This window comes from Nerophis lumbriciformis, linkage group LG11 (assembly GCF_033978685.3).
Source record: "Nerophis lumbriciformis linkage group LG11, RoL_Nlum_v2.1, whole genome shotgun sequence".
NCBI classification, from domain to species: Eukaryota; Metazoa; Chordata; class Actinopteri; order Syngnathiformes; family Syngnathidae; genus Nerophis; species Nerophis lumbriciformis.
This window is the reverse complement of record NC_084558.2, coordinates 47,093,950-47,110,588: the sequence shown is the minus strand read 5'-3', so window position 1 is coordinate 47,110,588 and position 16,639 is coordinate 47,093,950. Positions and strand designations below refer to the sequence as shown.

At 39.5% G+C, this 16,639-nt stretch overlaps 1 protein-coding gene across 1 annotated transcript in view; it reads right to left on the bottom strand.

The window, feature by feature from the left end:
* scarb2c (scavenger receptor class B, member 2c) overlaps positions 1-9,777 on the bottom strand; it is a 32,428-nt gene extending 22,651 nt beyond the window's left edge. Inside the window, exons 1-4 of the mRNA XM_061966475.1 lie at positions 9,593-9,777; positions 7,160-7,317; positions 1,918-2,062; positions 1,644-1,835 (exon numbers count right to left, since the gene is read on the bottom strand). Coding sequence (XP_061822459.1) covers positions 1,644-1,835; positions 1,918-2,062; positions 7,160-7,317; positions 9,593-9,712 — 615 coding nt within the window. The 5' untranslated portion in view covers positions 9,713-9,777. The remainder of the gene's footprint in view (positions 1-1,643; positions 1,836-1,917; positions 2,063-7,159; positions 7,318-9,592) is intronic.
* Positions 9,778-16,639: the final 6,862 nt, after the last annotated feature.

The window sequence follows — 16,639 nt, the reverse complement described above, 5'->3', positions numbered from 1 at the left end:
ATGGCGGCAGTTTGTTCCCGCAGACGAGCGAGCTAAACCCCCTGGATGTCTTGGCTCACACCGTCCCGAAGATGATCAAGAGAAGAATATCGACCCTAGCTTCCCTGGCCTGCTGACATCAGGGTATGTCTACAGAATATATTAATTGATGAAAATTGGGCTGTCTGCACTCTCAAAGTGCATGTTGTTGCCAAATGTATTTCATATGCTGTAAACCTAGCTCATAGTTGTTAGTTTCCTTTAATGCCAAACAAACACATACCAATCGTTGGTTAGAAGGCGATCGCCGAATTTGTCCTCGCTTTCTCCCGTGTCGCTGGCTGTCGTGTCGTTTTCGCTTGCATACGGTTCAAACCGATATGGCTCAATAGCTTCAGTTTCTTCTTCAATTTCGTTTTCGCTACCTGCCTCCACACTACAACCATCCGTTTCAATACATGCGTAATCTGTTGAATCGCTTAAGCTGCTGAAATCCGAGTCTGAATCCGAGCTAATGTCGCTATAGCTTGCTGTTCTTTCCGCCATGTTTGTTTGTGTTGGCTTCACTATGTGACGTCACAGGAAAATGGACGGGTGGTGTCCGAGGCAGATATTTACATATATCCGAATTTAAGTGTTACTTCTTTTTATTTCATAATCATATTACAAAACAGCTAGTGTTTTTCTTCCAAATGTGGTCTTTTGGTTGTCTGCAAAACTGTGTGCTTAACCTTGAAGTGAGGAATGTTAGAGAGAGAGATAATAAGCATGTGTTTTGGCTAGAGAGACATGACTGCCAGGGGGGGAGGAAGAGAGACTTAAGAGGAGAGGGGGTTTGGTCAAGGGGGCAGACCATCTTAGCGGCGCGATTGAATGTTCTATGCTGGACTGGTCTCAATGTATATATGCAAAGCTTTGCAAATATATTACAAAATACCTATTCTGTCTCTGGTGGTTTTTCTACTCAGCTTTAAGTGTCGTAAAGAGCTTGGGAGCGACTTGTGACTTGAATTCCCTGGGAGGAACAACTGGTCCAAAACGCAATCAGGCACTTTGAAGCTTTTTTTAGGGATATTGCGTGATGGGTAAAATTTTGAAAAAAACTTCGAAAAATATAATAAGCCACTGGGAACTGATTTTTAATGGTTTTAAGCATTCTGAAATTGTGATAATGTTCTCCTTTAAATGATAGTCAGATCCATTCTGAAGATGCCTAAGTGATTTTTAAGCTTTGGCCCATAAAACATGTTTACTGGTTAGTTTGAGTGTGAGACATTTGCACAGCAGCCCCCTCATCGGGCTGTAGCTGGTACTGCACTCGCTGCTCTGCAGGAGCACAGGATTTGCTTTAACATTTAAGTGGTGGAACTTCCTATAAGAGGACAGCTGTAGTGCTGTATTCTGAGGATCATGTCATATTTAATTTGAACTTTTTTTGTTTGTTTGTTGTTGTTTTTTTTTTTTAATGGTCCTCAGAAGTCAAGTACAAATTTGTGTGAATTATGCAAAATGATTTAAATTTATTCCCCATGAACCATATTAACTATTTTACACCATTTTTTTTATGCCTCCACAACCTGTAGTGGTCCCCACAAGTCATGATCAAAAACTTGGTCCCCATTCCAAATGATAACCAGTGTGTGTGTCTGTGTGTGTGCGTGAACCTTGGAGAAGAGTCCAAAAACAGGATCCACATCAGGTTGGAACACATGGACAGCTTGGAGCAGCGGGTCCAGGTAGCCCCACAGGAGCTGTCCCACGGTCCTCGTGGTGAACAGACCCTCCTCCTTGTCCCTCATGAAGTCCGAGATCAGGCGGGCGAGGGAAGGATGGTCCTTGAAGCGCTCCATCACCGTCTGTGGTGCAGGGAGGACAGAAGCAGGCGGTGAAGTGCACAAATGAGCTGCGGCAACGGGGTGGGGGGGGGCGTATACTCACCATGGCGGGGATGTTGACGGTCCGGATCAGGTCAGTCTGCAGACCTCGGGACATGTTGGCCTGGAATATGTAGGTCTTCGTGTTGACGGCCGCTACGGTGGTGCCGTTAGCGTCGAAGCTCACTTCCTCCATAGGCCGGTACTCCCTGTGTTTCAAGTAATACATGACAACACCTTCCTCCTTGTTGCCTCTCTTCTCCTACACCTCAATAAATACAGTTTTTTTTCTATCAGAAATCAAAAGTGCTCATCCAGACTTTTCACCAGCTGCTACAGAACGAAGCAGGTGTTGATCTACAAACCCCGTTTCCATATGAGTTGGGAAATTGTGTTAGATGTAAATATAAACGGAATACAATGATTTGCAAATCATTTTCAACCCATATTCAGTTGAATATGCTACAAAGACAACATATTTGATTTTTTTTTCCAAATAATCATTAACTTTAGAATTTGATGCCAGCAACACGTGACAAAGAAGTTGGGAAAGGTGGCAATAAATACTGATAAAGTTGAGGAATGCTCATCAAACACTTATTTGGAACATCCCACAGGTGAACAGGCAAATTGGGAACAGGTGGGTGCCATGATTGGGTATAAAAGCCGATTCCATGAAATGCTCAGTCATTCACAAACAAGGATGGGGCGAGGGTCACCACTTTGTCAACAATTACGTGAGCAAATTGTTGAACAGTTTAAGAAAAACCTTTCTCAACCAGCTATTGCAAGGAATTTAGGGATTTCACCATCTACGGTAATATCATCAAAGGGTTCAGAGAATCTGGAGAAATCACTGCACGTAAGCTGCTAAGCCCGTGACCTTCGATCCCTCATGCTATACTGCATCAACAAGCGACATCAGTGTGTAAAGGATATCACCACATGGGCTCAGGAACACTTCAGAAACCCACTGTCAGTAACTACAGTTGGTCGCTACATCTGTAAGTGCAAGTTAAAACTCTCCTATGCAAGGCGAAAACCGTTTATCAACAACACCCAGAAACGCCGTCGGCTTCGCTGGGCCTGAGCTCATCTAAGATGGACTGATACAAAGTGGAAAAGTGTTCTGTGGTCTGACGAGTCCACATTTCAAATTGTTTTTGGAAACTGTGGACGTCGTGTCCTCCGGACCAAAGAGGAAAAGAACCATCCGGATTGTTATAGGCGCAAAGTTGAAAAGCCAGCATGTGTGATGGTATGGGGGTGTATTAGTGCCCAAGACATGGGTAACTTACACATCTGTGAAGGCGCATACAGGTTTTGGAGCAACATATGTTGCCATCCAAGCAACGTTACCATGGACGCCCCTGCTTATTACAGCAAGACAATGCCAAGCCACGTGTTACATCAACGTGGCTTCATAGTTAAAGAGTGCGGGTACTAGACTGGCCTGCCTGTAGTCCAGACCTGTCTCCCATTGAAAATGTGTGGCGCATTTTGAAGCTTAAAATAGCACAACGGAGACCCCCGGACTGTTGAACAACTTAAGCTGTACATCAAGCAAGAATGGGAAAGAATTCCACCTGAGAAGATTAAAAAATGTGTCTCCTCAGTTCCCAAACGTTTACTGAGTGTTGTTAAAAGGAAAGGCCATGTAACACAGTGGTGAACATGCCCTTTCCCAAATACGTTGGCAGCCATGAAATTCTAAGTTAATTATTATTTGCAAAAAAAAAAATAAAGTTAATGAGTTTGAACATCAAATATGTTGTCTTTGTAGTGCATTCAATTGAATATGGGTTGAAAATTATTTGCAAATCATTGTATTCCGTTTATATTTACATCTAACACAATTTCCCAACTCATATGGAAACAGGGTTTGTAAAACAGTGTTTTTCAACCACTGTGCCGCAGCACACTAGTGCGCCGTGAGATACAGTCTGGCGTGCCGTGGGAGATTATCTAATTTCACCTATTTGGGTTACAAATATTTTTTGCAAACCAGTAATTATAGTCTGCAAATGATGTGTTGTTGTTGAGTGTCGGTGCTGTCTAGAGATCGGCAGAGTAACCGTGTAATACTCTTCCATATCAGTAGGTGGCAGCCGGTAGCTAATTTCTTTGTAGATGTCGGAAACAGCGGGAGGCAGGGCGCAGGTAAAAAGGTGTCGAATGCTTAAACCAAAAATAAACAAAAGGTGAGCACCCCTAAGAAAAGGCATTGAAGCTTAGGGAAGGCTATGCAGAACGAAACTAAAACTGAACTGGCTACAAAGTAAACAAAAACAGAATGCTGGACGACAGCAAAGACTTACTGTGGAGCAAAGACGGCGTCCACAAAGTACATCCGAACATGACATGACAATCAACAATGTCCCCACAAAGGAGGATAAAAACAACTGAAATATCCTTGATTGCTAAAACAAAGTAGATGCGGGAAATATCGCTCAAAGGAAGACATGAAACTGCCACAGGAAAATACCAAAAAAAGACAAAAAGCCACCAAAATAGGAGCGCAAGACAAGAACTAAAACACTACACACAGGAAAACAGAAAAAAAGTCAAGGCGTGATGTGACAGGTGGTGACAGTACACCTACTTTGAGACAAGAGCTACATTGATGCATGCTTGGTTATGGTTTAAAGTCATATCCAACAATTGCGACAACGACTTTTTACTGTCAACTGAGTTTCGTTTTTTTTAATGATTTCTGCTGGTGGTGTGCCTGCGCATTTTTTCAACGCAACAAATTTGCCTTGGTTCAAAAAAAGGTTGAGAAACACTGATCTAAAGCATGGACTTCAATCATTCACAATCCTTATGTAAGACAAGAACACACATGTTTTTTTATGCATTCTAATTCGTGAAATATGGCAAGTAAGAGGTGGCTAACAATGCAGCACACTATTGTGTCCTTGAAGCCACTAAAAAACACCCAAAAAGCGCCAACAATACTCCATTTACATGTCATGACCTGAATATTAACGAGTATTATATATATTGTTATTACAAGCGCTAGCGCAGAGGAACTACTTTTAGCGGCGCTAACTGGCTTATGCTGCTATATTGACATGTTGAGCTGCTGCATGGCCTCCGAGTTGGTGAAATATAATTCTAAATGATAAATCATTCCTCTCACCTGGATAGTAGAAGGTTGTGGACATAAACCCGCAAGTTGGTCAAGACACGAAAAGACGCTCGCTTTTTTAACCCTTAGTGAGGATGATGATGACTTGTTGATGTAAAGGGGAAGATATAAACATCCCATCAGTCTTTATCCCAGTGAGAGCAGACATTGTACAGTATGATATTGTTTTATTATACTTAGTCGGGAACAACTGATTATCGGCGCCGATATTGCCTTATTTTACTAAATTTGAAGATACAGTATATACACATATAATACCAGTATTTAGTATAAACAAATTGATAATTAGTGTCTCCTTTGCTTAAATTAACTTATCAAAACTTCAATTTTTTTAGCCGGGAATTCCAGTTTTTGTCCTTCTTTCTTGGCGTCCTCCTCCCGTTCTGTCTGTTTTGGCTACTGCAGCGATGGAGTCGCTCAACGAGCCTCCGTCCGCAACACTGGCAGCGTGGGCTCATTATAGGAGCGCCACGAGTTTCATGTTCCGTCATTCAATCAAACAGCATTGTCACTAGAGACGGACGGACTTGAAGACGACAGAAAACATAGCTCTGCTAAAAAAAATCCAAACTTTGTGTAGATATCTTGACAAATATGAGATTGTTATATACGTAAAAAAAAGAGCAGGCAGCAGCTCACACATTCTCATACTTTTTGTAACATCCAGGAAATAAACATCGGCTCCCGATATTGGCCTCCTTGACTATTATAACCCAGCTGTGAAATCTATATAAGTTTATATTTTTTTTTACATTTGTGTAGCTGGGTATGTACAAATATAACACACAATACAATATAACAATTTTTTTATATGTTTGTGGAGGTTGCCTCCTAGCAGCTCCACTGTCAGACACGGCACAAGGTTTTAATAAACGTAGGTTTTTAACTAAAGTTTTCTCCAGCAGAACGCGACCTTTCAGTCACGTCCGTATCCTCTCGCCCCTCCTGCTCCCGGCCGCTTACTGTTAAGGACAACAGATGATTAGATTAACACGTACCACCTGTGAAATCTAATCACCTGCCGGCTGTGTCTCGCCGTCAGCACTGCCACGCCCCCTGTCTGATGGTGCTCTGTCCTCAGCACCTAGGACAGAGGCGGTGGCCTTTGCTCCTGCAGGCAGCGCTGACAACATCTCCCTCCACAATGTTGATTATATAACATAAATAATCGAATCATTGGTATCGGCCCTGAAAAAAACACATCGCTCGATATCTCGCAATAATACTGCTGCATGATGCTTAGTGTTAGCAGGCTAATCTTCTCCAACCGCCGAGGACAAAAGCTACGCACAATGGGAGACCGGGCTTTCTGCTTCGCCGCTCCCAGTCTGTGGAACGCTCTCCCTGACCACCTGAGGGCACCACAGACTGTGGATGCTTTTAAAAAAAAATTAAAAATCCTTCTTTTTAAAAAAGCCTTTTTTTTTTTAGATACATGCATACTAGTTTTAGCTATTTGGCTGTTCTAGTTTTTTTTTTTTTAGTTTTTTTTAAATACACTGTAGCACTTTGAGGTTGTTTACTCAATGTAAAGTAGTTTTTTTTTTTTTACAAATAAAATATATTATTATTAGTGTTGTTGTTGGAATAGTGAACGTTGTGATGGGTCTGTAAAAATTAATACGCCACATATGCTAAAAATGATCAAAATATGTAAATATTATATGTTATCATGAATGTTACTACATTCACAGGGTGTATATAAAGTTAAAGTACCAATGATTGTCACACACACACTAGGGGTGGTGAAATGTGTCCTCTGCATTTGACCCATCCCCTTGTTCACCCCCTGGGAGGTGAGGGGAGCAGTGGCCAGCAGCAGTGGCCGCGCCCGGGAATCATTTTTGGTGATTTAACCCCCAATTCCAACCCCTGATGCTGAGTGCCAAGCAGGGAGGTAATGGGCCCCATTTTTATAGTCTTTGGTATGACTCGGCCGGGGTTTGAACTCACAACCTACCCATCTCAGGGCGGACACTCTAACCACTAGGCCACTGAATATAAAACCTTGATGGAAGTTTGTGGATGTTATTTAGAGAACTTCTATTAGCTACATTGTTAGCTGACTTTTGCTAGCCTTTATTTACAAGTTAGAATGCATGTGTGTTTTTGTCTTCCCCCCACCCCCCCCAAATAGTCAAATGAGCAGTTGCACCTGTACGTGTACGGTCCAATCTCCACCACTGCAGGCCTGTCCCCGTCCAGCACCTCCAGGGGGTTGGTCAGATTGAAGAAATAAAACTGCATGTAGATCGGTGCCGGCGGATTCTCCCAGGCGTCGAACGCCACCGTGCCATTGCGCAACACCACTTCCTGTTTGCGGCGCAGTAAAAGCGTGTAAAAATGTGCAAGAAGTCAGGTTGCTGCTGACTGAGCTGAAAGTGGGAGCATGTGATTTACAGGTCATGTTCCACGTAGGGCCCTGCACCGCTCAGAAAATAACTTTTCCAATCCACTCACACTGAAAAATGTAAGCATTCAGGGGCCATTTTGATATGTCTCTTACTCAAAAGATATGTATTTTTTTTTACCTTTAGGGCTCCCCTCAAGTTTGGCCCCTGGGACCTGGAAGGGTCTCAGCCATAAAAATGTTAAAACTAACTTATATATATATATTTCAACTTCAGATCGGTCTGTCGATATGAAGGTAAATACACGTTTAATGCCCTTTTTGTCAAAGAAAACCATTTCTTCTATGGCAAACACACAAAATAAGTCAGATTTCAAAGTGTAATATTTGATGTGAGTAATTGGAGCCTTAAATACCGTATTTTTCGGGCTATAAGTCGCAGTTTTTTTCACAGTTTGGCCGGGCTCCAGTGCGATTTATATATGTTTTTTTCCTTCTTTATTATGCATTTTCGGCAGGTGCGACTTATACTCCGGTGCGACTTATACTCCGAAAAATACGGTAGGTCAATAATTCATAACAACGCTGGTTTTGATTTATTATGATTTTTTGAGCAATTGCAGAGGGATCCAAAGACTCACAAAAGTGTTGAAAATGATTTTTTACTTTCAACATTTAAATCTTTCAATCAACCCTCGATTAGAAGTTATTATTAAACTCTTGAACGCATCATAATTAAATTATGCCCTCAACTCCCCCCAAAATGGATTAACTCGCTGGAATAAAAAAGACAATACAACATACATCCATAAACGTGGACGCATGTGAAAAAGTGCAATATATATCTGTACAGTAATCTATTTATTTATTTATATATATATGTATTTATTGTATATTTATATATATATATATATATATATATATATATATATATATATATATATATATATATATTTATTTATTTATATATGCACCTTATTGCTTTTTTTAAATCCTGAGCTTATGTAACGAAATTTCGTTCTTATCTGTTCAAATTTGAATGACAATAAAAAGGAAGTCTAAGTCTAAGTCTAATTATTTATTCGTGATTTTTTGTGTACTGCCCCTTTGTCATAGAAAACTTATTTTTTAATTCTAAGTGGAATATTTGATGTAAAGAGCCTTAAATAGGTCAGTAATTAATTCAACCATTTTTTTTGTGTGCATTATAGCATTTTTTAAATATGCAAATGACCCCCGGGGTGCACTTTGAACACTTCTGGTCCAAATATGGGGTCTGGTTCAAATATAGAGATGAGGGTCTTTAATTTGACCTGCTGCTATACTCTGTCTCAAAGTGTTAACATGTTCTCAATGTTTCCTTACCATTATTGCTATGTTGTCTATTACCATCGTTGATACAAATTATTGTTAGTGTAATAACTATTGTTACCTGTGGTAATGCCACTATGATACACCACCTGTATTATAATCCTGAACAAAGTAAGAGTGAAACTCACGTGAATAATCACTGAATGGAGAACTGGGGGTGGGATTAAATTAGGGCTGCAACAACTAATCGATTAAATCGATTATAAAAATAGTTGGCGATTAATTTAGTCATGGATTCGTTGGATCTATGCTATGCACATGCGAAGAGGCTACTTTTTTTTCTTTTTTTTATAAACCTTTATTTATAAACTGCAACATTTACAAACAGCTGAGAAACAATAATCAAAATAAGTATGGTGCCAGTATGCTGTTTTTTCCCCAATAAAATATTGGAAAGGATAGAAATGTAGTTTGTCTCTTTTATCCGATTATTAATCGATTAATCGAAGTAATAATCGACAGATTAATCGATTATCAAATTAGTTGTTAGTTGCAGCCCTAGATTAAATAAATTATCTTCTTCCCACTCCCTTTCAGGCAAAACTGGACAATTAATACATTACATGTTGCACTATATTAATTTATATTATTATGTGTTGTCAACTTTTTACTTTTTTATGTCATTGCCTGAAATAAATAAATGAATGGAAAAAAAAAAGAAAAAAGAAAAAGATAGCCGAATAATAAAGGAGTTAAGAGCTGCACTTTGTTTACTTTTAGAAAATGGTGCAGTGTTGTTGTTGTTGTTTTCGTACAGTATTGAACTTTATTCCCCAACTAAAATGTTTTTTATTCATAAATTAGCTAGCTGTCATCCAAAATCTTATCTGGTTAGCCAACATATGAAGAAAAGGTTTGTTTGCTTACCCTTTTCGCCTCTGACTGCACAAGACCTGGAAAGACGTTGGTCAAGGCCAGTGAAATGCCCACGACGAGGAAGACGAAGGAAAAGAACCCCGTGGCGTAAACAATACACGGCTTTAGCATGATGGAGCCACGCAGGACAAGAGTCGCCAAAATGTCACCAACGCCCCTGTGACCGTCCTGTTTGTTTTGCTATTCCCGGAAGTGACGTAGAACGTTGACTTCCGGATTTTTTAAATTTGTTTATTTATTTTAAACAACTTTACGTGGAAGTCCGGAAAGACAAGGGACTACACAAATAAAACATTGAAAAAAATAAATGGAAGTAAAATAAATAGATAAATAAATACATTTTGCCGGTGCTTTTGTTGCAAATCCTATTTTCCTCATGCCTGGAATCAGATAGTTCTCTTCAACTAACTTCCGGTTTCGTCTAACGGCGACCATTTGTTTTTTCGACTAAAAAAACATCAGCTTTAAAAGTGTTAAATTTAACTTACACTAATCTTATAGCGAACAAATTAGTATAAATAAGATTTTTGATCATTTACCATCTATGGATTTACGTTTTTCATCACAGGTGTTTGTTTTAGAGCCCTTGTCTCCATCTTTCTAATGTAGCCGAGCTAAATTTAATTTTATTTTATTTTATTTTTGGTCATTTATTCACATCATTTTCTGCTGTGAACTTTCCCAAAAGTGTCTCTTATTGTAAATAGGTTCCACTCTATTATTTTCCGTTACATACCTTTTTGTTTCCCTGGGTTTTTTACCCCAAATAATTGTGTTGCTTTTAATATTTAATGAAATTATATGCTAAATACATTTTATAATTAGTGCTCCATGGGCGAACCTTCACAAGCTAATAGTGAAAGTTTTTTTTAATGTGCAGTAAAAATTGGTTCCACTAGATGTCAGTGTCTTAATAGTTATTTTATCTTTTTAATGACATATTTTGAGACTATCTTCCCACATCAGAGCAACACAATCTTACAGCTGTGGCACGTTGCTGCTTGCATTAAAACATGTTTGCAGTTGCAGCATAAAAGCTAAGAGATAAACATGTACAAACCTATTTGTGTATTTAGTCACTTGGGGGCCCGAGGCAAAACTAGTCATCGGGGCCCCGCCATAACGAAAACAACATGGTCATTTATCATATTGATAGCTGCACATTAAAGCCACACAATGGTCCTCGCTGATCCCAACACTTTTACTGTCATTAATATTATTAATCAACATTCTAATTGGACATTGGACATGTAGCAATGTAATTGTGAAGGCCACAAGTGTGGGACTGGTGGGAAAAAGAGAGCTCTTGACTGTGGGCGTGTTAGAGCAAGACGAGACTGTTAACTTTGAAAAAAGTAAGGCTCAAAAACTTTACCGGAGCAGACACTTTGTTAAAACAGTAAACCATTTTAATAGTCACATATTTATTTGCGCTCCAAATGACTAACTAAGCTTCATCTTTATAAACAACTCTCAGAACCGCGACGTTGATGCAATTGAAGCGCAGAAATTAAGACAACATCTCTGGTTGTTTTTTTTAAATACAAGAAAACGTTATGAACCGTGAATATCATATTGTTATATTGCATGTACAGTACAGGCCGAAAGTTTGGACACACCTTCTCATTTAATGCGTTTTCTTTATTTTCATTAACATTTACATTGTAGATTGTCACTGAAGGCATCAAAACTATGAATGAACACATGTGGATTTAACAAAAAAAAAAGGTGAAATAACTGAAAACATGTTTTATATTCTAGTTTCTTCAAAATAGCCACCCTTTGCTCTGATTACTGCTTTGCACACGCTTGGCATTCTCTCGATGAGCTTCAAGAGGTAGTCACCTGAAATTGTTTTCACTTCACAGGTGTGCTTGAAGCTCATCCAGAGAATGCCAAGAGTGTGCAAGGCAGTTTTTTTTTAGAGCAAAGGGTGGCTATTTTGAAGAAACTAGAATATAAAACATGTTTTCAGTTTTTTCACCTTTTTGTGTTAAGTACACAACTCCACGTGTTCATTCATAGTTGTGGTGCCTTCAGTGACAATCTACAATGTAAATAGTCATGAAAATGAAGAAAACACATTGAATGAAGAGAAGGTGTGTCCAAACTTTTGGCCTGTACTGACATCACATGGACAAAGATAAGACCTTCTGGAGGAAAGTTCTGTGGTCAGATGAAACAAAAATTTAGCTGTTTGGCCACAATACTCAGCAATATGTTTGGAGGAGAGAAGGTGAGGCCTTTAATCCCAGGAACACCATTCCTACCGTTAAGCAAGGTGGTGGTAGTATTATGCTCTGGGCCTGTTTTGCTGCCAATGGAACTGGTGCTTTACAGAGAGTAAATGGGACAATGAAAAAGGAGGATTACCTCCAAATTCTTCAGGACAACCTAAAATCATCAGCCCGGAGGTTGGGTCTTCAATCAATCAATCAATCAATCAATCAATGTTTATTTATATAGCCCTAAATCACAAGTGTCTCAAAGGGCTGCACAAGCGCATTGGGCACATTTGGGTGTTCCAACAGGACAATGACCCCAAACACACATCAAAAGTGGTAAAGGAATGGCTAAATCAGGCTATAATTAAGGTTTTAGAATGGCCTTCCCAAAATCCTGACTTAAATGTGTGGACAATGCTGAAGAAACAAGTCCATGTCAGAAAACCAACAAATTGTCATGATCCGTGGTCCGGATCATGTTTTTGTTATGTTCTGTTAGTTTTGGACTCTTTCAGTTCCTGTTTGACACCTGAGTTTGTTTTAGTTACCATGGCTACTTATGATTTTCACCTGCCTCTGGTGTTCGGGACGCGCACCTGCTTCTAATCAGAGAACTATTCAAGCCTGCCTTTGCCAGTCAGTCGTTCTGGCGTCATCATTGGTTTCATGCCACAGTTTCGTGTTTGTTCTATGCCATAGTTAATGCTAGTTGTTTCATGCCACAGTTTCGTGAGGTTCATGTCTATTGTTTCATGTCCTAAGTTTTTGCCTTAGTTTCCGCGTGCGATAGGCACGTTTGCCTTCGGGTTGTTCTCTGTTTTGTACTTCGTTGAGTGTTTCTTAAAATTAAATCATATTCCTACCTGCAAGTCCTGTCCGGAGTCGTCCGTTTGCCTTCCTGGGAGAATGACCCCGCAGTAAGTGAAAACCCCGTCGTGACACAAATTTAGCTGAACTGCACCAATTTTGTCAAAAGACAAAAAAAAATGTAAAAAGAAAAAAAATTAATTAAATTGTTATATGTATTATACTATAAATATATATATAATATATATATATATATATATATGATTATACTATAAAGTTATTTTCCATTTAACTTCACCAGTTTTAGATTATTTTTATTCAAAATCGCAGAATTTTCACATTTGCCGTTCAAATACTGAGAAGAGACTTGCGGTGAGTCACCAGCCAGTTGAGCCTCACCATGGATTGCGCAATGACTCGGCTAACTGCTGGCCTGCTGTGCAGTGAGACCGTATTGCTGTATGAATTATATTATACATTTTCATAGTTTAGTTAGCTGAGGTATATAATGTACAGTGTATTTTGTCAACAACTGTATGTGTGTAATGTATTTATTGTGCTGAGCAATCATAAAACGGCTGTGAAGACGCACTGGCTGAGGCTGGCGGTAATCCCGCCTCATGCTGGTAGAGGGCGCAGAATAAGTGACAACAAGCAGCAACAGTTAGCGATCGTTTATTTTTTCCTCTCGCCTGGATTTTTAACATGGAGGATTACATATCTAAAATAAAACAGTTTTTGTTACGCCCGTTTGATTTTGGACTATTACTGACACCTTGTGGCGATGGGAAAATGCTGCACGTCATCAGTTTGGGCACTTCCGGTTTACGATGTTAGTTCAGTTCATGAGACAATAAGAAGTAGACAAGTTGTGTTACCTCTTACAAGCCTTGGAAAAGATAAGTCTGTAAGTAAACTTTTTAATTTGTTTATATGAAGGTGGAAAGTGGCTAAATTTGATAGTAAGATGCATATTGAAAAAACTATTTTTGTGCACTAATTTAATGGATGTTTGAGGACTTAAAATAGCTGCCGGTCATGTATTTCCACCATAGAAATAGTTCCAACACTCAGCAGTGTTTGTTTGATGATAGTACTGTATATTTGTGTGGAGCTGATGTTTACATATTGTGTATTGCATTTCAGTGTGTTGATTGAATCATATAGCTTATACATTGTGTATTTCAGTTTTACAAAAAAAATAAAATAAAAGTCCAGTGCAAGACAAAGCAAGATCAACAACAATAAAGAGCCTAAATGGATTCTTTATTAGAACGTCTTGGATTGGTTGTTAGCTGTCTGCCAAGCTGTATAACCTCAACACATATAGTTAGGGCAGAACAGTTTTCTAAACTGGACTTTCAATCGAAGCAGGAGGTAATAATTAAAGGAAGATCTCCAGACTTTTAAAACTGAAGAAAGATAAGGAAGATTTCTATAAACAAGTTATCAATGCTTTTGTTCAGAAGGAGCGGCGCATGGACTTCATTTATAAGTAAACGTAAGACCATAATAACGTTTTTTTTAATTAAATGTGCTTTTTTTGTGTGCTACAGTTAAAGTAAAGTTAAAGGCCTACTGAAACCCACTACTACCGACCACGCAGTTTGATAGTTTATATTTCAATGATGAAATCTTAACATTGCAACACATGCCAATACGGCCTGGTTTGTTTACTAAAGTGCAATTTTAAATTTTGCGCGACATATCCTGCTGAAAACGTCTCGGTATGATGATGGACATTTTGGGACAGCATGGTGGCCATATTAAGTCGTCTGTTTTCATTGCAAAATTCCACAGTATTCTGGACATCTGCGTTGGTGAATCCTTTGCAATTTGTTCAATGAACAATGGAGACAGCAAAGAAGAAAGCTGTAGGTGGGAAGCGGTGTATTGCGGCCGACTTCAGGAACACAAACACGCCCGGTGTTTCACTGTTTACATTCCCGAAAGATGACAGTCAATCTTTACCATTGGCCTGTGGAGAACTGGGACAACAGAGACTCTTACCAGGAGGACTTTGAGTTGGATATGCAGACGCGGTACCGTGAGTACGCTTCCAAACATTTGATCGCTTGCCCGTGCGTGCGTGCCACTATGTGCATGTCACGTACGTAACTTTGGGGAAATATATGTGCTGTATGAACTTTGGGGAGGTGAACGGTACTTTGGGCTGTGGGATTGAGTGTGTTGTGCAGGTGTTTGAGTTGTATTGGCGGGTTATATGGACGGTAGGTGGGAGGTGTTTGTTATGCGGGATTAATTTGTGGCATATTAAATATAAGCCTGGTTGTGTTGTGGCTAATAGAGTATATATATGTCTAGTGTTTATTTACTGTTTTAGTCATTCCCAGCTGAATATCAGGTCCCACCCGCCTCTCACAGCATCTTCCCTATCTGAATCGCTCCCACTGCCCTCTAGTCCTTCACTCTCACTTTCCTCATCCACAAATCTTTCATCCTCGTTTAAATTAATGGGGAAATCGTCGCTTTCTCGGTCCGAATCGCTCTCGCTGCTGGTGGCCATGATTGTAAACAATGTGCAGATGTGAGGAGCTCCACAACCTGTGACGTCACGTGCATATCGCCTGCTACTTCCGGTACAGGCAAGGCTTTTTTATCAGCGACCAAAAGTTGCGAACTTTATCGTCAATGTTCTCTACTAAATCCTTTCAGCAAAAATATGGCAATATCGCGAAATGATCAAGTATGACACATAGAATGGACCTGCTATCCCCGTTTAAATAAGAAAATCGCATTTCAGTAGGCAACCCAAAATGTTGAAAGAGCCTTATTGGACCAAAAATACAAAAACAAATCTGTCTGGAGCCGCAAAAAATTAAAAGCCATATTACATACAGATAGTGTGTCATGAGATATCAATTGAATTAATATGACTTAAAGGAAACTAAATGACCTCAATTATAGCTACAAATGAGGCATAATTATGCAATATGTACATATAGCTAGCCTAAATAGCATTTGTTAGCATCGATTAGCTCGCAGTCATGCAGTGACCAAATATGTCTAGCACTCCACACAAGTCAATAACATCAACAAAACTCACCTTTGTGGCTTCATGCACAACGTTAAAAGTTTGGTGGACAACATGAGACAGAAAAAGAAGTGGCATAAAACACGTCCTAGAAAGTCGCAGAAAGATATACATGTAAACAAACCAAGGTGAGTTCAAGGACTGCAAAAATTAGTAGGACAAAACGGCGCTCGCCAAATACTCGAATCAGTGAAGCATGTTTAATATAAACAGTGTGCTTTATAACAATTAGGGAGGTTTGTGTCATGTTTGTCCTCCTACAGAAACCATATTAAAACAAAAAAATTGTTTTTTTCCCCTCAACTTTTTCCATTTTTCATACATTTTTGAAAAAGCTCCAGTAGGGCGGCGCTAAAGAGCCGCGGGTTGCCGACCCCTGTAGTAGGCCTTTAAGTTAAAGTACCAATGATTGTCACACACACACTAGGTGTGGTGAAATTTGTCCTCTGCATTTGACCCATCCCCTTGATCACCCCCTGGGAGGTGAGGGGAGCAGTGGGCAGCAGCGGCGCCGCGCCCGGGAATCATTTTTGGTGATTCAACCCCCAATTCCAACCCTTGATGCTGAGTGCCAAGCAGGGAAGAATGCTGGTATGAGCTTTTAAACATAACCCGTTAACTGTTTCCAATCAAATGGTGAATAAGATACTCTTTAGGGTTCATATGTTTGTAAATCTGACTGTGATGAAGTCAGTGCCTCACCAGCCATCAACCTCACCGCACGTCACTGATATATATATATATATATATATATATATATATATATATATATATATATATATATATATATATATATATGGAAATCATAAATTAAATTTCAAGTAAGGAGTATCGATATCACTGCCGGTTATGGTATGAACGTACTGTGTTGACTCGGTATCGCATCGATAACAAAATGTGCAGTATCGCTCACCCGCTGCAGGCACTGCTGTGACGTCACAGCGGGATGGA